Below are 20,894 nucleotides of genomic sequence, written 5' to 3'. Positions count from 1 at the left end.
ACCTTCCCTAAGTCATCGGTTTCTAATAGTCTTTTGTTAGTAAATCCTTTCGCTGTACATTAATGGGTTGTAATTGTGTGTGTCTTTGTCTGTATGCGTGCGTGCGCGATTTAACAGATGACGTTGTCAGGCCTACCAGAGCTTACTGGAGCTCAAGACCTTAAGTACGTGTACGACGCGCTGCAGCCCCAGACCACCGACGCAGAGGCCACCATCTTCTTCACCAGGTACTGTCTGTAAAGTGGGCTGTTTTTCCACCGATTGAATAGCTTTGAACATGGTGCACCGCTCCTCTCTGAGCCCCTGCCACAGTCGTGATTCAGCCTCCCAATGCAAAAGGCACAAGAATTACGTGCTTAAGCCTTACTATGTTTAGTAGCTTGAATGGCTTGCGCTTGAACGACCGATGTGAAAAGGCGACCAGGAGCCACAAATGAAATGTCACTTTGATTTTATTATTGCGTTTCAGCAGTGACAATTAATGCAGCGCTATACTTGATTTGCAACTACCGACTGCCCCACAATGCCCAGCTGGTGGCAGAACAATGTCGTCATGAACCGCCATAGAACTCCCAGTTGCAATCCTAAAACATTCATGTGAAATGCTACTATTTATCAATTTCGTCTTCCATTTACCTCCAGTCTCTTTTCAGTCATTTTCACAGAGGCAAAGCGGAAAACACAGCTAATAGTGTATCATAAAAATAAAAATACTCCCTTTGTCTGAAGTTGAACCTCCTCTTCACTCTCCCGCCCGCCCTCCCTCCCTCCAGGTTGATTGAGACCAGCCTGGGCAGCGTGGCCACCAAGTTCAACTTCTTCATCCACAACCTGGCCCAGATGCGCTTCTCTGGCCTGCCGTCCAACGACGAGCCCATCCTCTCCTTCTCCCCCAAGACCTACACGCTGAAGCAGGAGGGACGCATCCGCGACGCCTCCATCTTCTCCTTCCAGAAGAGATACAACCCCGACAAGCACTACGTGAGTCTCCAACCATAGACGTACATGTGTTCATTGGTCTCACTGCTGCACTGACAGACCTATGTGACCTATGACCTATGTCCTGTAGACCTATGTGGCAGGGCAAAGCTGCCCTATAGGGATACCAGAACAACACATATCTGGCATATCAAGAGTTTGAATAAATCTACATATCGAGAAGTCATAACATGAATATAATTCTAACAAAAAGCTAAAATCCTATTTTTTTTTTTCTCCCTCCCCCTCGTCTTCCTCCTCCTGTAGACCTATGTGGTGAGACTCTTGCGAGAGGGGCAGAGCGAGGCCCAGTTTCTCTTACGCACCTTCGACGAGTTCCAGGAGCTCCACAACAAGCTGTGCATCCTCTTCCCTCTGTGGAAGCTGCCAGGGTACGCGCACCCGTGCACACACACATTTTTGGGAGAACCCACATTTTGTAGGTGTTGCTCATAGCAACTAAAGCTGTCTGGAAGTGGCATGGCAGCACCCTGTTCCCAAAAACACTTTGAAAGTCTGCCATACATATAACCTCAGAAAGCCAAAGGTAACCTCAGATTTTACAACGACAGTAATAATATTGAGAATATTTGTTGTGCTTTAACTCGAAGAGCCTTACATTGTATGTGGGTAAATCTTCCCTTCCACCCCCAAAAGTGTAGCCCCCACTTCTCCACAGATGCACGTCTTCTTGTCAGTGCACTAAACTTTCCCCGTCCCCTCCCTAGGTTCCCTAATAGTGTAGCCCCCACTTCTCCACAGATGCACGTCTTCTTGTCAGTGCACTAAACTTTCCCCGTCCCCTCCCTAGGTTCCCTAATAGGATGGTGCTGGGCCGTACACACATCAAGGATGTGGCGGCCAAGAGGAAGATTGAGCTCAACAGCTATGTCCACAACCTGTTGAGGAGCTCCACAGAGGTCACCCAGGTGATTGACACACACAGACACACACAGTTATAAAAGCCCAACACACTCTATTTTCACTCAATATTTTGGTCACATTTTAGGCTAGTCAGGATAGTCCATCTGTATGTGCTCTACAGATGGTCATACTATCTGTTGGATAACAAATGGCTTCCTACGATTAGGGTTAAGTTCAGTACATAGTTAGTTGAAAGGTTACCGATAGTCCATTTGTCAATGCTCTACGGAGTATCCAAATAAGGGGTTCTCAATATTTTCTCTCTTTCTCTATCAGTGTGATCTTATCTATACATTCTTCCATCCGATCGCGAGAGACGACAAGACGGAAGGATTCGAGGCGATGGCCAAAGCACCAGGTAAATCTGAGTCCTATGTGTATATGTCAAATCACATTTTATTTGTCAAATGCGCCGAATACAACCGGTGTAGACCTTACCGCGAAATTCTTCCTTACAAGTCCTTAACTGACAGTGCAGTTAAGAAGAATAAGAGTTAAGAAAATATTTACTAAATAAACGTGCGGGGTTAGAGGTTAGTCAAAGTAATTGAGGTAATATGTACATGTAGGTAGAGGTAAAGTGACTCTACATAGATAATAAACAAAGAGTTTCAGCAGCGTAAAAATAAGAAAGGGGGGGGGTCAATACAAAAATAGTCCGGGTAGCCATTTGATTTGATATGTATCGCCATTGTCGCAGCTACAGTTTTGAAAGAGTTATTTCTCCTGCAGAGGCGCCACCATTGAGTCCAACCTCAGGCAGAGTGGAGGGGGAGGTGAAGCTGTCTGTTTCCTACAGGAACAGCACACTCTTCATCATGGTCATGCACATCCGAGACCTGGTGAGTAGGGTGGCTCACAGGGCCCAATCCTAACTAGCGCACAACTCAAACTTTTGGCAGTATAATTAATTGATACCTTTATCCTTACATATCCCCACATATCTCAAGATCCATTTTTTTTTACCCCTGATAGGATAAATAAAATGTTATGGAATTGAATTACATGCATGAATCCTCAGTTTGGCCTTAGTTAATGCTCACTAAGCATGTCCATGTCCATCTGCCTACTTATAGGTAACTGAGGAGGAGACAGACCCTAACCCTTATGTGAAAACCTACCTGCTCCCAGACCCCCACAAAACCTCCAAGTGCAAAACAAAGATTTCCAGGAAGACCAGGAACCCCACTTTCAACGAAATGGTGAGTGAAATCAGTGTGGCACATTTTCATTAGGCCACCTAGCAAATTGTCATAGCTAACGGCTTTGTGTCCTGACCGACTGTCACTTTGGAACTGTTCTCCTCATCTGCCTTTGTGACGAATGCGAACTAATATAAATACCTCCTCCTTAGCTGGTGTACAGTGGCTACAGCAAGGAGACCCTTGGTCTGCGGGAGCTGCAACTGAGCGTGCTTAGTGCCGAGTCGCTGAGAGAGAACTGCTACCTGGGCGGCGTCACGCTCAAACTCAAGGACTTCGACCTCAGCAAGGAGACGGTCAATTGGTACAAGCTGACCGCCGTGCCCTACTTCTAGACGACTCCACCTGGGAACAACTCCACTTCTCACCTCTTCAAAAACTCCAGAGATACACCCATATAAGGGCAGCGGAACTGGCCACTCCCCAGGGGGGGTGCTTCTAAACTCTACCCCCTTCCTCCTCAAGCTCACCTCATTCCCAACCTCTCTTTGACCCTGTCCAGAAACCCGTTCTACCCCTGAAGGCCGTTCATGTAGATCCTAAAGAATTATAAGCAATATGGTTGTAGCACCGACCTTTCAGATCTACACAAGTGCCTAAGGGATAGGGGCTAGACTAGGGGTTGTTTCTGGGTGCGGGGCCTTTCTCTCACTCTCACTAATCATGGTTGTTTCCTCATCATAGCAAACAATCTCCACTTATTTTGTTTGTTCCTAAACTATAACACGAGAGCTGTAATGTTTTGTACATTTTGACATTAGAGGACCAAAATGGCTTACTTTCAGAAGAGTATATATAGATTGACACGTTTATTTTTTAAAAAGGGGCTCATTTTTACATGTAACTTTTTTCTACATAGACGAATAGGAAGCGTCTGGTTTCCTGCTAAGCTAGCTGAGAATGTCTGGGGATGTGTCCGTCTCAAACCAGACTCCAACTGTCCCAATCACGTGCCAAAAGAACTGATGATGATGGCAAACCACTCTTCCAAAGGGGAACCAAACAGGGTGCCTTGTTTGTGTTCACAATCTCTACTACGCTCCACTTTAACCTTATCACAGTATATTTGATAGAAATTGTGATACCCCAATTGAAAAAGAAATCTATTCTGTCAAATAATGTCAACAGTTCTTCCACTGTGAGCGGGGTTCAGTACTAGCATCAGAAGGTGTTGGAAAGGATCAGCTCCAACTTGTCTGCACACCACCATGTCTTTTTAATGGTAATTACTTGACTCCTTTTCGGGATTTGTATCACGAACACACTCTTGTTGTGCATTTGATGATGTAGGATAAGTTTGCCTCTAAACACTGATCTAAGGTCAGATGTTATATCGCCACCTATTGGTTTAAGGGTAGAATTTGGGGTGGGGTAAGCTGATCCTAGATCTGTGCTGTAGGGGTTACTTGACCTGGAGCCATATGGACAAAAAAAGGGAAAGACATCCAGGGCAAGAGATACGCTGCTTCCTCTGAGCCGACTACAAAACTAAAGATGAAATAATGAATTTATCCTGGAGGGGTTTTAAAGAGAATATCAACAAAGACAAATGGTGACGATCCACTATTTTAATGACTGTAAAAAATTAAAAATAAACATGCTGAGTTTGTATTAATAACATGGCCAGTTATTTATTCGTAATTGGTTATCTTAACCAGAATGAATCGGTGTGTACTGTAATCCCTTCTTTCCTAAAGCGAATTAAATGTTTTTTGAACAAAGACTGAAGTTAATTGTGTTTTTTGTTGTTTATGTTGGCAAAGGGCCAATCGAATCAGTGATATTGGCTGTCATTGATAATTGTACATCTTATTTTGTATTTCTATGCACCTGATGGTCTCTTTTCCAAATCAAATGTCATTTGTCACATGCGCTGAATTACAACCGGTTTAGATCTAAAAGTGAAATGCTTACTAACTGGCAATGCAGTTCAAAAAATACATGTTAAAGTATTTAGTAAAATAATCTTTATTAAAAAAGAGGGAAAAAAACGAATAATTAAGGAGCAACAATAAAATAACAGTAGCGAGGCTATATACAGGGGGTGCCGGTACAGAGTCAATGTGCAGGGGTACGGGTTAGTCGAGGTATAAAGTGACCATTCATGGATAATAAGCAGCGTAAAAATGGGGGGGGGGGGGGGGGGGGAACAATGCAAATAGTCCGGGTAGCCATTTGATTAGATGTTCAGGAGTCTTATTTAGCTGGAAAAGTCAGTGAAAAGCATTCTTATGATGACATAGCCCCAAAAAAACAGTACCACACATTTGACCGAAAATAAGGTTGTTTGAGAATGGTTGTGTTTCTCCAGCGCCATCCCTCACCTTTACAGACAAGTGGCGTGGCTGCAGTTCAGTTGTCTGAAAACAGTGCGGGATTGTGGCTTTCTTCTACTCAAGCGCATCTGACGTAATTTCCCACGCAGGCGCAAAGTCGTTTTTTCAATCGCGTGGAGGCATTCATGTTCATTTCGAATATTTTCAAAGAACCGGATTATTTTGCTCTGTTCACCTAAGAGTCGTTAATTTGGCTCACAAACGGCTCTTCGTTCACTAATGCTTAGAAAATGCCCTAAAATCATGAACACATTCTAAATCTGCAATTTAAAGCCTAAAACGTTGCTTACCGTTATATAAGATCGTGAAACGTGATTTAAAATAAGTGTTTACCTGATCAAATTATTAGATTGCCTGTAAAAAAAAGAGAAACCACCTTCACTATATTGTTGCTGCACTGAGGAATTACCATCTTCAGACAATGTATCATTTATATCCAGATAATAGATGTCTGGAGCTCAAAAATCAATATTAACAGCACAGATTGAACAATGAGGTTTAGTTATAAAAATCTTTGATTAACAGTATGCAAATCAGTGAGCCAAATGAACAACTCCCTTGGTTCCCAACGTTCACCAAAAGAGCTGTTCGTTCACGAACGACCGGCCATCCAAGGCTCTCTCTTTCTCTACTGCTGTTATGGGTCGCATGCACGCTCCCGGGTAAGCTTTATTTTCAGCGTACAAAACAGCTTTTTAAACATCAGTTATTAAATATATTTACCATTTATGCAATGAGAATATATTGTCTACACATGACATCCACATTGAACCGTCTAAATCGCCCCAGTCCCAATAAATTAAGAGTTTAAACATTGCCCCATTTAGCAAGCTAACTTAGCCAGCTACAAGCTAGTTACAGCCAGTCGTATAACTGGTTACTGCTAGCTAACGTTATTTAGCCAACACACTATATCACTAGCTTATAACGTTATGAACTAACGGTAACTCCCTGTTTTCTTTTCAATGTAGTCTTGTCTCAATGGGGCCATTTTAGCTAACGTTAGGGTGTTATAGTGGTAAAATAAACTTTACTTTTAGGGCTGAACGGAGCATACCAAATGACACAACAGACTCTCAGAAGCATAGTGTGGTCAGATTTTTTAAATTTCACTTTTATTTAATCAGGTAGTCCAGTTGAAAACAAGTTCCCTTTTACAACTGCGACCCGGCCCCAGATAAAGCAAAGCATTGCGACATAAACTACACAGAGTTACACATGGGATAGACAAAACGTACAGTCAATAACACAATAGAAAAATCTAAATACAGTGTGTGCAAAAGTAAGATTAGGGAGGTAAGGCAATAAATAGGCCACAGTTGCGAAATAACAATTTAGCATTAACACTGACTGGAGTGATAGATGTGCAGATGATGATGTGCAAGCAGAGATACTGTGTTGAAAACAAGAAATATATGGGGACGAGGTAGTTGGGTGGACTATTTACAGATGGGCTGTGTACAGGTGCAGTGATCGGTAAGCTGCTCTGACCGCTGATGCTTATAGTTAGTGAGGGAGATATAAGTCTCCAGCTTCAGTGACTTTTGCAGTTTGTTCCAGTCGTTGGCAGCAGAGAACTGTAAGGAAAGTTCTCTGTGGCCAAAGGAGGAGTTTGCTTTGGGGATGACCAGTGAAATATACCTGCTGGAGCGTGTGCTACGGGTGGGTGTTGCTATGGTGACCAGTAAACTGCGAAGGCAGGCTTTACCAAACAAAGACTTCTAGATGACCTGGATCCAGTGGGTTTGGCGACGGATATGTAGCGAGGGCCAGCCAACGAGAGCATACAGGTCGCAGTGGTGGGTAGTATATAGAGCTTTAGAGTGACAAAACGGATGGCACTGTGATAGACTACGTCCAATTTGCTGAGTAGGGTGTTGGAGACACAGGTCAATGGCAAAGCCTTTTCCAAAAATAGCACCAAAATGTGTTTCGAGCCCTAGCTGAATGCTGATTGGCTGAAAGAACAGACTTTAGCCGTGGCATATTGGCCATAAACCACACCTCCTTCGGCCTTATAGCTTAATTATATAACTGTTGGGTCTAATCCTGAATGCTGATAGGTTAAAAGTGCATTTCAGACAGTGTCTTTTCCACAAGTTAACACCGGCTAAATCTATGACGTTAAAATTCCTATTTACTCTGTTCCATCTGACTGCAATCCACTGTCATCAGCTCAGGAAGTTTATAAAGTTGATCTCCACTATTATAAAAAGCATGTAGACACTCACATTCAATTTAGACTAATATTTTGTTTTCAACAGCGGAAATTTGGATAAACTGTCTCCAACATTGTTTTCATATTCAAATTTGATCTCCAACTGTCCCATAGTAATGAATGCGTAGGGGTCGGGGCGAGAGAAAGAATGCAAGCAGCGTTTCTGAGCCAGTTGAAATCATTAATCAGTTTTATAGATATATGTGCAAAGAAAAGTCAATTGAAAAAAGGTCAAACGAAACGCAGCTAGTTTGCAGTTTTCCAGTGTCAATTAGAAGTGATTGTGTTACTGTAACTGTGTTGTTGGCTAACTCCTCTGAACAACATTGTCCTGACAAGTGAGCATATTTTCTATGCTAGGCGAAATCGTGCCTCATTAGCTCATTGTTATGGATGTATCCAAATACATGTCACTAGAAAACAGCTTAAACAAATGCAGCTACTGTTGTTATTCTGTCTGCACTGTTTGACTTGACTAAGTTAGCCGTAGTTGGCTAGCTAGCAAGCAAGGGATAATAACGTTGCCAGCCAGTATGGCAATGGAACATTTAGAACCAACAACTGGGTCGCGCGTCCATAGATACAGAACAAAAAGACTGAACGACTGGGTCGCATCTCTGGCAACCGTTCCAATAGAACGACTGACCAGCTGGCTTGGGTAGCAACCCTAGATTTGTTTCGGGACTATATCTTGTGGAAGGATGAAATAGTATGAATAAAGGAGTAAAAATTCCAAATAGTATCCGTAATGTTTGTAGAAACATGTCAAATGTTTTTTATAATCAATCCTCAGGTTGTTTTTATAATCAATATATAATCAATAATATATCAACCGGGAATGTAGCTTCTTCAGAGAGAGAGAGAAAATTAGAAAATGAAGCTCCAAGCTGTTGCGCATACAAAACGCTGCTGGCACCCAGCCATACAATGATGGGATGTGATCTTTCTCGCTCATTTTTTCAAAATAAAAGCTTGAAACTAAAGACTGTTCACACCATGGGGAAGCCATAGGAAAAGGAATCTGGTTGATATCCCTTTAAATGGAGCGAAGGCAGGCTATGGAACATTTAGCTTTCAAAATAGAAGCCACTTCCTGGTTTGATTTTCCTCAGGTTTTCGCCTGCAATATCAGTTCTGTTATACTCACAGACAATATTTTGTCCGTTTTGGAAACTTTAGAGTGTTTTCTATCCTAATCTGACAATTATATGCATATTCTAGATTCTGGGCCTGAGAAATAGGCAGTTTAATATGGGTACGTTTTTCATCCAAACATCAAAATACTGCCCCCTACACTCAAGAGGTTTTAAGAAAGGAGACATTGCTCAGTTTCTTGGTTAACCAGTCACCTGCAGGAACCAACCCTATGAACAATGCTTATGTAGCTTTTTTATATAGCAGTATATAAGAGGACTGAAGGGACCGCCCTGGCGGAGCTTGTGACAGACTTGTACATGTGTTGTAACCTCTACAATTAACTGATAATAAATAGTGATTAGTCATTGAATATAAATAGTAATTGAATATTGGCTTCAGGTGTCTCTGGTGTTGAATTTCCACCACAATATCATGATTAATAAGGTGAGCACCAGAATCAAACCGTATTCCCGGTCAGCGTTCAGATTCTGTCACGTGAACTAACACCCTACAAACTTTAGTATTTGACGGACTCAGTCTTATCACCATCTCGGTCGGTTCACTGAATTTGTAGCCAACAATGAATTGCACCGCACACAAACATTTTTCAACCTGTTTGCTGCCAGTTTAGCTACTTATAAATTGTCCAACTAATGTGAATGCCATGTCTGTTGCAGAAAGGGCTTGTCCCAGTCGGCGCTGCCTTACAGGCGAAGTGTCCCCACTGTAAGTACAACGGTTCATCAGTATTGTTGGGTCAATATTGGTCTGCTGTATACTATACGAGTGGATGTAGGCAGCTAGTGTCTACATAAGACTGGTAAGTAAGCCTTCGGTAAGAAGGTGAGTGGACACCTACCTGATGGTAGGGAAGTCAAATGAATGGGCTGCTGTAGATATGGGAGTTCTTTCTAGAGCACCCGGTTAAATTGTGAATAAGAGCATTTTTGTAATCTCAAAATGGTTCCACTAGTGAGAAATGTGTGATTATTGAAAAAATCTTGCTTCATTTACTATCATCCTAAATTAAGATATTGAATTATTACGCTAGTTTCCAGCATCTGGACCGTATGTTACTGCAAGCTGGCGTTTTGACCACATTGAATTAGGGAGAATTGCACATCCTCTTTACCTCAGATTGGCGATGTTAGTAAAAGGTTGTAGTCAACACGATGACACAAGATCAATTGCATAATCCATATCTTTGGTTTTGTACTGTTAATTTTGTCATATGTGGTGGAGGTAGCAGGTCTTAGAACGCAGCTATCCTTTGTGTCTCAAATGGCAAAGAGAATTCTGGGTGGTCTCTATAAAAGTCGCTGACTGCACACCAATACACAACTATCACTCAAACAGCCAACCCTTTTTATTGTAAATAAGAATATCATTTTTTAAAACACTTCTACATTCATGGATAATCCTGAATGACTCGTGAATAATGAGTGAGAAAGTTAGACTCACAAATATCATACCCCCCCCCAAAAGAAAACGATAACCTCCCTTGTTATTGTAATGGTGAGATGTTAGTCTTGGGAGTTGTGATATTTGTGCGTCTAACTTTTTACAGAAATGTTTAGAAACATATTATATGTTATTATATTATTGTGATAGTGTGTGTATTGGTGTGCGTTCAGCAACTTTTATAGAGAGACCGCCCAGATAATATTCTTCAGTATTCGCTTGGAAGAGTCCACAGACCCAGTCCAAAAGGCTTTTGGAGCCATCATCGACTCAGTGTTTTGTCCAACATGTCTCCGGGCCTACGCATTGCCACAGTCAATCCCTGGATTTAGTTTTGTCCTGTGGAATAAATATTGGGAATATAAATGTTTTTGCAATCGCAACAAATAATCTACTCAAGACCCCAACCAAGGATTATCAAAAGACACTATATAAATTCTCGGACAACCCAACGATTCCTGGATTCCCTTCCAGACTCCCTCCACCTACCCAAGGACGTTGGAGTAAAAAAAATCGGTTAACCACCGAACCGAGGATCTAAATGTAACCTTCCTAATACAATGGGTGGGTCTAATCCTTAATGCTGATTGGTTAAAACCGCATTCCACAAGTTAGCACCGGCTAAATATCTGACATTAAAATGCCTATTTACTCTGTTCCATCTGACTGCGCACAGAGTAAATTGCGCCTCATTAGCTCATTGTTATGGATGTGTCCAAATAAATGTCACTAGAGAACAGCGTAAACAAATGCAAATGCGGCTACTTTGCTGTTATTCTGGCTGCAGAACGTGACTAAGTTAGCCATAGTTGGCTAGCTAGCAAGCAAGGGATAAGAACGTTGCCAGCTAGTATGGAAATTGAACATTTAGAACAAAACAACTGGGTCGCGTCCATAGATACAGAACAAAATGACTGAACCGATAGAACGAACGAAGCCGGTGTTAGGAGGATATATTGGCACGGTTTGCCAGCCCTCGACTAACAACACCTGTGCCAATATATCCTCCAAACACTGGCTTCACGGGCATTATCACTTAAGAAATACCCTAGATGCAGTCGCACCTCTAAAAACAAAAATCATTTGTCACAAGAAATGAGCTCCCTGCTATACAGAAAATACCCGAGCCCTGAAGCAAGCTTCCAGAAAATTGCAATGGAAGAGGCGCTCCACCAAACTGCAAGTGTTCTGACTATCTTGGAAAGATAGTACCGTGCAATATCAAAGGGCCCTCACTGCTGCTCAATCAGCCTACTTTTCCAACCTAATTGAGTAGAATAAAAACAATCAAATGTATTTTTGATATGATCACAAAGCTAACTAAAAAGCAGTATTCCCCAAGAGAGGATGGCCTTCAGCAGTGTTGAATTCATGAACTTCTTAGACGAAAAGAGAATTAGAAAGCAAATTATGGACTCCTCTTTGAATCTGCGTATTTCTCCAAAACTCAATTGCCCGAGTCTGCCAAGAACTGCCAGGACCTAAGATCAATCGAGACAATCAAGTTTTTAAATCACGTATCTCTATACATTCACAAACATAGTCATGGCCTCTAAACCTTCCAGCTGCCTACTGGACTCTATTTCAAATAAACTAGTGAAAGAGCTACTTCCTGTGCTTGGCCCTCCTATGTTGAAGATAATAAACAGCTCCCTTTCCTCCGGATGCATACCAAACTCACAAAAAGTGGCAGTAATAAAGCCTCTCCTCGAAATGCCAAACCTTGACATGGATTTTTTTTTAAGTATCAGCCTATATGGAATCTCCAATTCCTCTCAAAAAAAAAGCTGTTGCGCAGTCCTTCCTGAAGACAAATAATGTATACGAATGGTTGCTGGTTCAAATCCCAGAGGAGGCAAGGTGGAAAATGACACCCACCTGTCTTGATCAATGAGATTATTTTGGAAAAAATTATGATAGCATGTATATTATTTTATTTGTGCATATTGGAAAAAATTTATTAAACAACTCACCATTTTCTAATTGCCTGGTTTCATGGGCAACTAGCCACAGGAGTTTATAAGCCAACGGAGCCTTCTGAAATTATTAAGAAAGTACTGCTAAATTTAGTTTGGTGGACATTCTTCTGTAATTGGTGAGTATGGAGCCAATAATTAACTCTGTACGGGAGCTTCACACACCTGGTTACAGAATGTGGCTAGGTGTTACACTGGTTGGAGCTTAGATTGCTCATTTCCTGGTCTGCTTGCTGAACCCAGACTCCAGGTATATATGAAAAGGTTTGTCAATCCAGGCATGGATGATGTCAGTGTACTCCTTATAATCGGGAGTAGCTATCCTTCCAAGCCTGGATTAAGGAACATTTTCATATCCGTTTTTGGTCTGGGTGAGGTCATCATCGGATGAAAAGTCAGCCCTCCTCATGTCCCGGCCTTCAATGGCATAACACTCTTATGGTGTTCTCTTCCAGTGGCTGAAGCTGACATCTGATGATGTCAAGGAACAGATCTTCAAGCTGGCCAAGAAGGGATTGACTCCATCTCAGATTGGTAAGTGCAACAATAGCAAATACCAGCTGACGGTCCATGAATGAGAGAGCTTTATCTATTCATTGTTGTTGAATTGTCATCTTTGGGTGAGTTCTGAATAAAGCTGGATTTAGGCTAACAGGGGTGCCTGTCTGTTTCCTCATGGGCAAACTGCTTTGGTGTCATGCCAAACAGAAAGGTATCCAACCATGATTATGGTCATTTCTCTTGACTGTCCAGTTGACTCTGTCCCTTCCTTCCTCCCCCTCTCTGTCCAGGTGTCATTCTGAGGGACTCCCACGGTGTGGCCCAGGTGCGGTTTGTCACCGGCAACAAGATTCTGAGGATCCTCAAGACCAAGGGCCTGGCCCCAGATCTTCCCGAGGACCTGTACCACCTCATCAAGAAGGCTGTGGCTGTCAGGAAGCATCTGGAGAGGAACAGAAAGGTGAGCAGGCTCACATAATAGGCTATGATGGGACACTTTGAAAATACATCAGTCATTGGCCTACCTCAAGGAAGGATCTAATATGGCTTGATGGGTGAAATCTAGTTGTAACATTTCAGTGTTTACTTCAAGGCAGGGAGGAAGATATTTTCATAAGCCGTATTTTATTCAGAACGCTGTCCCTTTAAGCGAGCTAGCAACCTTTCAGTTACTTGCCCAACGCTCTAACCACTAGGCTACCTGCCGCCCGTCCAAGATAATCCATCCACCTGACAGGTGTGGCATATCAAGAAGCTGATTAAACAGCATGAACATTACACAGGTGCACCGTGTGCTGGGGACAATAAAAGGCTAGTCTAAAATGTTCAGTTTGTCACACAACACAATGCCACAGATCTCTCAAGTTGAGGGACTGTGCAATTGGTATGCTAACTGCAGGAATGTCCATCAGAGCTGTTGCCGGAGAATTTGTTTAATTCTCTACCATAAGCCTCGTCCAACCTCGTTTTAGAGAATTTGGCAGTACAACATACCTGCCTCACAATCACAGACCACCTGTATCGTGTGGGCGAGCGGTTTGCTGATGTCAACGTTGTGAGCAGAGTGCCCCATGGTGGCGATGGGGTTATGGTATGGGCAGGCATAAGCTACGGACAATGGTCAAAATTGCATTTTATCGATGGCAATTTTAATAAACAGATACCGTGACGAGATCCTGAGGCCCATTGTTGTGCTATTCATCCGCCGCCATCACCTCATGTTTCAGCATGATAATGCACGGCCCCATGTTGCAAGTCTCTGTTCCCAATTCCAGGAAGCTGAAAATGCCGCAGTTCTTCCATGGCCTGCATACTCACAAGACATGTCACCCACTGAGCATGTTTAGGATGCTCTGGATCAACGTGTATGACAACAAGTTCCAGTTCCCGCCAATATCCAGGAACTTGGCACAGACATTGAAGAGGAGTGGGACAACATTCCACAGGCCACAATCAACAGCCTGATCAACTCTATGCAAAGGAAATGTGTCGTGCTGCATGAGGCAAATGGTGGTCACACCAGATACTGACTCGTTTTCTGATTCATGCTCCTAGCTTTTGCTCCTAGCCCCTAGCAGGTATCTGTGACCAGCAGATGCATATCTGTATTCCCAGTCATGTGAAATTAATAGATTAGGGACTAATGAATTCATTTCAATTGACTGATTTCCTCATATGAACCGTAACTCAATAAAATCAATGAAATTGTTGCATGTTGCGTTTTATATTTTTGTTCAGTATATTTATATCTGATGGCCAAAGTGACCCCCATCGCACAATCGTCAAAAGTAGACCGATGTAAACACGTTTTGGTCTCTCACAAGATGTGTTACATTTTGAGCCATATCAGGGACAGCTCTCCTGTCTGGGTCTGGTGTTTTTGTACTGCATGTGGGGATGAGTCAAGTGTGCACTCTTTTAAGAATAGCTTGTTAAACTACTTTGTTTCTAGAGATGCTAATGTCTGTACCCCTGTTTTTTTTGCAGGACAAAGATGCCAAGTTCCGCCTGATTCTCACCGAGAGCAGGATCCACAGACTGGCCCGTTACTACAAGACCAAGAGAGTACTTGCTCCCAACTGGAAGTAGTATGTACCAGTAAACACAATTACTGCTCTTTTGTATGGCAAACTGCCATACTTAATTAAGCTCAAATTGCTCCATAACATGTCCATTATATTACTGTACCAGACCTCTGTCTATGCCATTTAATTTGGTCGCTATGACTCCTGCACAATTCTATGTCCTACTCTTTGTCCTGTAAGAGCTGAGATATTTCTGTTGTGCCAGAGGAATGCTGGAGGTCAATTATCAGAGTGGCTGCACTGCCAACTCTGCCAGTCCCCTTCATATAGCACTGTATTATACACAATAACCATGGTTTATTTCCGGGTTGTCTGATCTTGGGTCAAATATAACCAATTAGAATGTGAGTCATTATTTTAAAAATATAAAAAATGTTGAAGTGGGGTGCCCTGATTTGTGTTATAAATTGAAACGCAAAGCAGTTCTTTGTATTCTCTTCATGCTTGGTTAGGTGGTTCACTTTTGGTTTGTGAGAGTATTATTGCGTTTTCCTGTCTCTAATCATTTCCTTTATGTTTCTTCTCCAGCGAGTCTTCGACAGCTTCTGCTTTGGTGGCATAATCATCACGTTTTGGATAAATAAATAATTGGGATTCAAATATGTATTTGTCTTGTGTTTATTTTTGAGAATAATTTGTACATGTTTTTATGAAGCCGTCTCAATGAATTACATGGCGGCATAATATGGATATGTAGTGGGAGTTTCTATTTGTGTTATTGTGTTGTCATACGTTTATTTTAGACTGAACTACAGTGGCAGCCAAGGGGAATTTACGGGAACTTTCCATGCACTTTCCATGCGTCACTGAATCACGTGAGTGGCGGTAGAGTTTACAATGAGGAGGGGGCACTTGGGTGTGACTGACGCTTACCTTGTCCAATCACAGCATGATACGACGACGCGAACTTGTTTATTTAAGGAGAGTGTCGTCGCAATCGTTCGACATTCACTCTACTACAACAACACAACTGAAAATATGCCTGCACGACTACTCAACGTTTGAGATATTTTACCAACGTAGAAAGTAATACTTCAGGGGAAAATGAAGTATTTTCTTACGGTACGACAACTGACGAGGGAGAGTAATCTAGTTGTTTTCGACGAGCGATATCAGAATACGTGAGGATAATTGTTCGAATTATAGACATGGCTCGAGTTAAAATGGCATCAAGTGGCATCAATTCTTCTGCGACTAGTTCTCATCGAACTGCGATGGAGAGGTTTGGCGACCGTGGTATGGCACTCCTACCGTGGATCATGCATATACTGACCGTACTGTGGGAACAACTACGGTCGTTGGTCCATGTCATTTACTACAGTTTCTTGTCAGGTACAGTAACGTTCATTTCCATTTCTGTGTTGTTGTATCTGTCGAACTGCTTTGCTTTAAATTAAAAAAATGGATGCAGAAACCTCACTTCCTTTATGTGTGGGGAAATGTGGCTCTGGTCGCACGGATTGTAACTTGTTTTGACCTGGTACCGTAAAACATGCGACCGTAACAATATAACAAGTTCATTAATGTCCTTATTTGATAAAACATTTTGGGGGGGAGAATGGGTTGGTACTTATTGTCCAAATAACAACACCGGACATAGAACCATGTCTATTTGGTATGACGTCAACAATTTGTACATTGTTTAAACCATACAGTCTGGGTTAATCAGGCAAAAAGAGGGACGTTTTGGCAAAATATATAGGTAGCCTAACCTATTTATTTATTTACAGTTTTCCATATGTTCAGGTTTGAAGTTCACCTAAGAATCAACTCTGTCTCCGGAAATTCCCACACAGGGGCCTTTCTGTCCAGTCTACAGGCTGAGGGGATGTGCTGCAGATTGGATGACTTTGTGTCCCATGCCAGGATGGATAGCGATTATGGACTTTATCTTGGACACCACCCCAGCTGGAAACTGGGCTTTCCAAGTGAATGTAACCTGTTAGTGAGCAGCGCTGACTGTAGCTCCAGCTTGGATAAAATGTCTCGCAACAACAAGGAGAAAGTGTTTGACTTTAAAACCATACATGACGCCACCGAAGATGATCTGAGTGTTTACTGGGGTAAAGAGGATGACCGCAACATGGGAGCATTTGACAGTGAGGACAGTAAAGCACTTTGCGAGTCCCTGGCCATCTCCAGCGACCCTTACAACCCCTTCTCTTTCCCCTCCTGCAATTCAAGCTGCTCCAATATGGAGGAAACAAAAATTGAAGATCAAGTTGGCGGCGGCGGCCTCGACTGTAACTTGTCCAGTCGGCCGGGTGGAGAACTTCAAGAGAGCCTCGGTGGCTTGAACATCTGGACCAGTCGTTCAGATAGCGAAAGCAGCTGGGGGAGTTCTGAGGATTCGTGCGCAGACCTGGATGAAGAGGAGAGCGGCAGACTCTGGGCGCTCTTCACCAGCCCCGTCGACCCATACAACCCCCTGTGTTTCACAGCATCTGTAGCCAGCTCAGTCCCTCACACAGACAAAACACTTACACACTCCCAGGAGGCTGAAAGGGCCTCAGTCCTGACCTCATGTTCTTCTGACACCGTTGACAGCGAGACCCCTGGCCCTTCCTCCTCTGAGGATGACACAGAGGAGGAGCTATGGAGGTCCCGCTCCCAAAATGAAGACCCTTACCACCCTCTGAACTTCCGTGCCTGCCTCCAGAGCTCCCCTACAACCACAGAGGCACCTGCCTTCAGCACTGGAGACCCACTCACCCCACAGACCTGTCCCACACAGACACCACCCGGCCAGGGTAAGCGGAGGGGCGTTGTGGCCAAGAGCCTCCAAACAACCAGGCACACACAGCCTTGTCTACCCAAGAGACCGCTAAAGCAGCATTGCCACCCAGCTACTACACTAGTGCCCTGGAGGAGACCTGAAGCTAAAGTAACAGGAGGACAAGGACAACCTCAGAAGATCAACCACCCTCTTAAAAAGGTTATTAGTTTTCCCTGTTCTACATCCCTCAGTCTATAGTTGTAGTTTTACTGCCTTAAAAATGATATGTCCATCACATTTCCCATATAAACATTAGCAACCAAACATGATGTACTATTAATAGCTCAAGTTTACATATTGGCTAAACATAATACTTGAATATTAGGAACTGAATATTAGTAAGGGGGAACCACTTATTTACTCAGAAATACAAAACAAATATATAAGAAAGGTAATGGGCGATTCCACACAAGCACAAATATTTTTCTGTATTCCAGATTGTTTTGGCAATTTTCACAAACTTATTTGGGCAAGAAAGGATGTTTGATATGCTTTTTCCATTTGTATCACAAACTGTATGAGATAATCGTGAGTGGCCATTTTAGGCCCTTTTTAGACATTTATATATGCCTCCTTTGAGACCGGTGAACCGACAACATCTTGGTGTCATTTATACTCCTTATAGTGAGCTCTCAAACATGGATTATGTCTAGATTCTGGAAGAAAAAACATTCATTTATTCAACATTTTAAATATGAATATCTCAAAGCTACACTTTATTGATTTAGCTAACTTTTGACATTGTTTAGAACATTATTCTCTTTAAACATGTCACATTTCCAGAGTGGGCTCTCTGGTACTTCTTAACGATATAATCCATTTTATACATAGGAAGTGAAGTTATAGGTCATTAACCAGTCACAGCCCTCCTTTAGGATTGCAAATCACCAGCAGATGGGAGTTCCATTTGAATCCATTTACCAGTCACTGTGTTTGTTGGTGATGCTCAGAAAATGTACCATAACTTCAGCATTAGCAGAGAGCCCCTTCTGGAAATTTGATGTACTTCTAGAGTATATTGTTCCAAACGATGTCTTAAAATGAACAAAAAGGGGTAGTTTTGAGATGAGTATTTTTAATGTTGAATAAATGTCAACCATTGTATTTCAGAATCCAGACATGCTCCATATTTTAGAGAACACTATAAGGAGTGTAATGCCACCACGATGTCTGTATTATGTACAGATTGTTTGGGATACAAATGTAAAAAGCATGTTAAACGGCCTTCCTCTCAATGGAGTTTCCATGTGAAAATTGCCCGAACAATCTTGAGTTACCGAAAATATATTTCCTGCTTCCGCTAGTGTGGAATCTCCCCCAATGTAAATTGTAGTACAGTTGATGGTGAGGTCGTTCAATGGCTCATCTGCCTCGTACACAGCGTAGGCTTACTTGTGTGCTTACCCAATCCCTTATTTATTGTTGCTTAGCAACAGAGGTTGTAATGACTAAACCTGTCATATGATAGGAGAGTCATGAGTCAGCGGATAGTAATGTTGCGTGACTGTCTCCCAACACTGCAGTCAAATGCTCTCATCTGACGTGTGTGTACCTGTTTGTGTATTTTAGGTGCGGTTCTCACCACTTGTCCAGGTCCATGTGATGCATACTTGGCCCTTTGCCCGGCAGATGTCTCGCAAAGGACCCTGGGAGGAACTAGCCCGCGATAGAGACCGGTTCCGAAAGAGGATCCAGGAAACCGAGCAGGCCATTGGCTACTGCTTCAGTCAATCACACAGAGACACGCTTCGGGCAAATTTGCTAAGCACTTGAACATCAGCCCTGCCCCTGGTCCATGAGCTCTGAACATACATGTTTTACCATGCCTTCCTAATGAGAACTTTTGCTTGGTTGCAATGCAACATGGTTTTAGGTCAATTATAATGGAAAGATGGTGGTTTTAGGCCAATAGGATTCTACCTGCACTGTACCTCAACACTGTTGCACTGATTTTTTTATATTGGATATAGTTATTATTCAACATTAATGTATGTAATGTTTTTTTGTATACCTTACAATGTAATTTATTAATGCCCTATGGAGCTTGTTTCAAATGTTCATCTTAATTCAGATAAGTGGTGTATTTAGAACTAAAATAATTAACAGATGGTCTTCGTGATCATACTACAGTTAATAAACAATTGAAATAACTTGAATCAGAATGAAACTTCGGTCGGTGTGATTATTTTAGTGGGGGGTATACTTTGACCCTTCTGTGTGAGGTCAACCAAACTTATATCTCTGTCGCCATAGCTACACAGAAGTCAATGTCAACTTGAATGCATAATGTGTCACGTCTATATGTAATGCCTTTTGTGGGCACAGCTGTTCCATGAGAAGGCAAAAGGCTTTCTGTCTCAGATTGTAGTGACATGTCTACAAAGCAGGGAGGGTGTGGTCACCTGGGGAGTGTTCAGTGGAGTGGAAGTTCACACCGCTGCAGATAGAAGTGTAATGCATAGAGCTGACATGAGTCAATTCATCTCCACAATACCAGGCTTGTCAGTATTTTCTGTATAATCTTGCAGAAAATTCCCTTCATTCACTTCAATATTCACCTATTCTCCACATAAATCTAGTTGCCTACCTATTTTCACACTATGTCCCTTAGGCTGTGTTTACACAGGCAGTCCAATTCTGATCTTTTTTCTACTAATTGGTCAATTGATCAATCCCAGATATTTTCACATCAGACCAATTGCTCGTGGAACATCTCATTCCAAAATCATGGGCATTAATAAGGAGTTGGTCCCCCCTTTGCTGCTATAACAGCTTCCACTCTTCTGGGATGGCTTTCCACTAGATGTTGGAACATTGCTGTGTGGACTTGCTTCTATTCAGCCACAAGAGCATTAGTGTAGTTGGGCACTGATGTTGGGCGATTAGGCCTGGCTCGCAGTCGGCGTTCCAATTCATCCCAAAAGTGTGCGATGGGGCTGAGGTTAAGGCTTTGTGCAGACCAGTCAAGTTCTTACAAACTGTCGTGGAAATTGCAAGATTATTGTATTATAATAGTTTTATTCGACAGAATAGAGTATTCTGTTAACTATTGCGTGTGTGTGTTTTACGAAGGGCCTCTATGAGATATCAAATCAAATTTATTTATATAGCCCTTCGTACATCAGCTGATATCTCAAAGTGCTGTACAGAAACCCAGCCTAAAACCCCAAACAGCAAGCAATGCAGGTGTAGAAGCACGGTGGCTAGGAAAAACTCCCTAGAAAGGCCAATACCTAGGAAGAAACCTAGAGAGGAACCAGGCTATGTGGGGTGGCCAGTCCTCTTCTGGCTGTGCCGGGTG

General features: G+C 42.5%; 3 protein-coding genes and 1 non-coding gene across 6 annotated transcripts in view; all 4 read left to right on the top strand.

Annotated features, from left to right (window-relative positions):
- Positions 1 to 4,825, top strand: part of LOC109867651 (phosphatidylinositol 4-phosphate 3-kinase C2 domain-containing subunit alpha-like) — a 59,456-nt gene extending 54,631 nt beyond the window's left edge. The window contains exons 26-33 of the mRNA XM_031801056.1: positions 118 to 227; positions 774 to 981; positions 1,246 to 1,370; positions 1,790 to 1,907; positions 2,179 to 2,260; positions 2,635 to 2,744; positions 2,979 to 3,104; positions 3,257 to 4,825. Coding sequence (XP_031656916.1) covers positions 118 to 227; positions 774 to 981; positions 1,246 to 1,370; positions 1,790 to 1,907; positions 2,179 to 2,260; positions 2,635 to 2,744; positions 2,979 to 3,104; positions 3,257 to 3,439 — 1,062 coding nt within the window. The 3' untranslated portion in view covers positions 3,440 to 4,825. The remainder of the gene's footprint in view (positions 1 to 117; positions 228 to 773; positions 982 to 1,245; positions 1,371 to 1,789; positions 1,908 to 2,178; positions 2,261 to 2,634; positions 2,745 to 2,978; positions 3,105 to 3,256) is intronic.
- Positions 4,826 to 6,016: 1,191 nt separating this feature from the next.
- On the top strand, positions 6,017 to 15,421 carry LOC109867350 (40S ribosomal protein S13). Its single transcript, XM_020456470.2, has 6 exons — positions 6,017 to 6,102; positions 9,473 to 9,521; positions 12,688 to 12,766; positions 13,024 to 13,193; positions 14,720 to 14,820; positions 15,346 to 15,421. Exons 1-6 carry the CDS (start codon positions 6,080 to 6,082, stop codon positions 15,377 to 15,379), a joined length of 456 nt encoding a protein of 151 aa, XP_020312059.1. The 5' UTR covers positions 6,017 to 6,079; the 3' UTR covers positions 15,380 to 15,421.
- LOC116356433 (small nucleolar RNA SNORA19) lies at positions 14,962 to 15,089 on the top strand. The gene has a single exon (XR_004204928.1). It is a non-coding gene; the product is annotated as a small nucleolar RNA SNORA19 (small nucleolar RNA).
- A 261-nt stretch (positions 15,422 to 15,682) lies between the features above and the next one.
- LOC109866935 (protein phosphatase 1 regulatory subunit 15B) lies at positions 15,683 to 19,755 on the top strand. Of its 3 annotated transcripts, none has more exons than XM_020455858.2 (3): positions 15,683 to 16,149; positions 16,614 to 17,752; positions 19,163 to 19,755. In XM_020455858.2, exons 1-3 carry the CDS (start codon positions 15,966 to 15,968, stop codon positions 19,364 to 19,366), a joined length of 1,527 nt encoding a protein of 508 aa, XP_020311447.1. In that variant the 5' UTR covers positions 15,683 to 15,965; the 3' UTR covers positions 19,367 to 19,755. The 3 variants fall into 3 exon arrangements, with proteins under 3 accessions (XP_020311447.1, XP_020311446.1, XP_031656915.1); XM_020455857.2 differs by having other exon boundaries at positions 16,548 to 17,752; positions 19,163 to 19,749; XM_031801055.1 differs by having other exon boundaries at positions 15,722 to 16,149; positions 16,564 to 17,752.
- Positions 19,756 to 20,894: the final 1,139 nt, after the last annotated feature.

This window comes from Oncorhynchus kisutch, linkage group LG22 (genome assembly GCF_002021735.2).
Source record: "Oncorhynchus kisutch isolate 150728-3 linkage group LG22, Okis_V2, whole genome shotgun sequence".
NCBI classification, from domain to species: domain Eukaryota; kingdom Metazoa; phylum Chordata; class Actinopteri; order Salmoniformes; family Salmonidae; genus Oncorhynchus; species Oncorhynchus kisutch.
This window is presented reverse-complemented; position numbering and strand designations above follow the sequence as displayed.

Excerpts from the sequence above, each read along its gene's own strand:
- LOC109867350 (XM_020456470.2), top strand. The coding sequence starts at position 6,080 with ATGGGTCGCATGCACGCTCCCGG. Across the intron at positions 6,103-9,472 it reads GGTCGCATGCACGCTCCCGG|AAAGGGCTTGTCCCAGTCGG; the intron begins GTAAGCTTTATT and ends TGTCTGTTGCAG. Across the intron at positions 14,821-15,345 it reads CTTGCTCCCAACTGGAAGTA|CGAGTCTTCGACAGCTTCTG; the intron begins GTATGTACCAGT and ends TTTCTTCTCCAG.
- LOC109866935 (XM_020455857.2), top strand. The coding sequence starts at position 15,966 with ATGGCTCGAGTTAAAATGGCATCAAGTGGCATCAATTCTTCTGCGACT. Across the intron at positions 16,150-16,547 it reads TTACTACAGTTTCTTGTCAG|TTTTCCATATGTTCAGGTTT; the intron begins GTACAGTAACGT and ends ATTTATTTACAG. Across the intron at positions 17,753-19,162 it reads TCAACCACCCTCTTAAAAAG|GTGCGGTTCTCACCACTTGT; the intron begins GTTATTAGTTTT and ends TGTGTATTTTAG.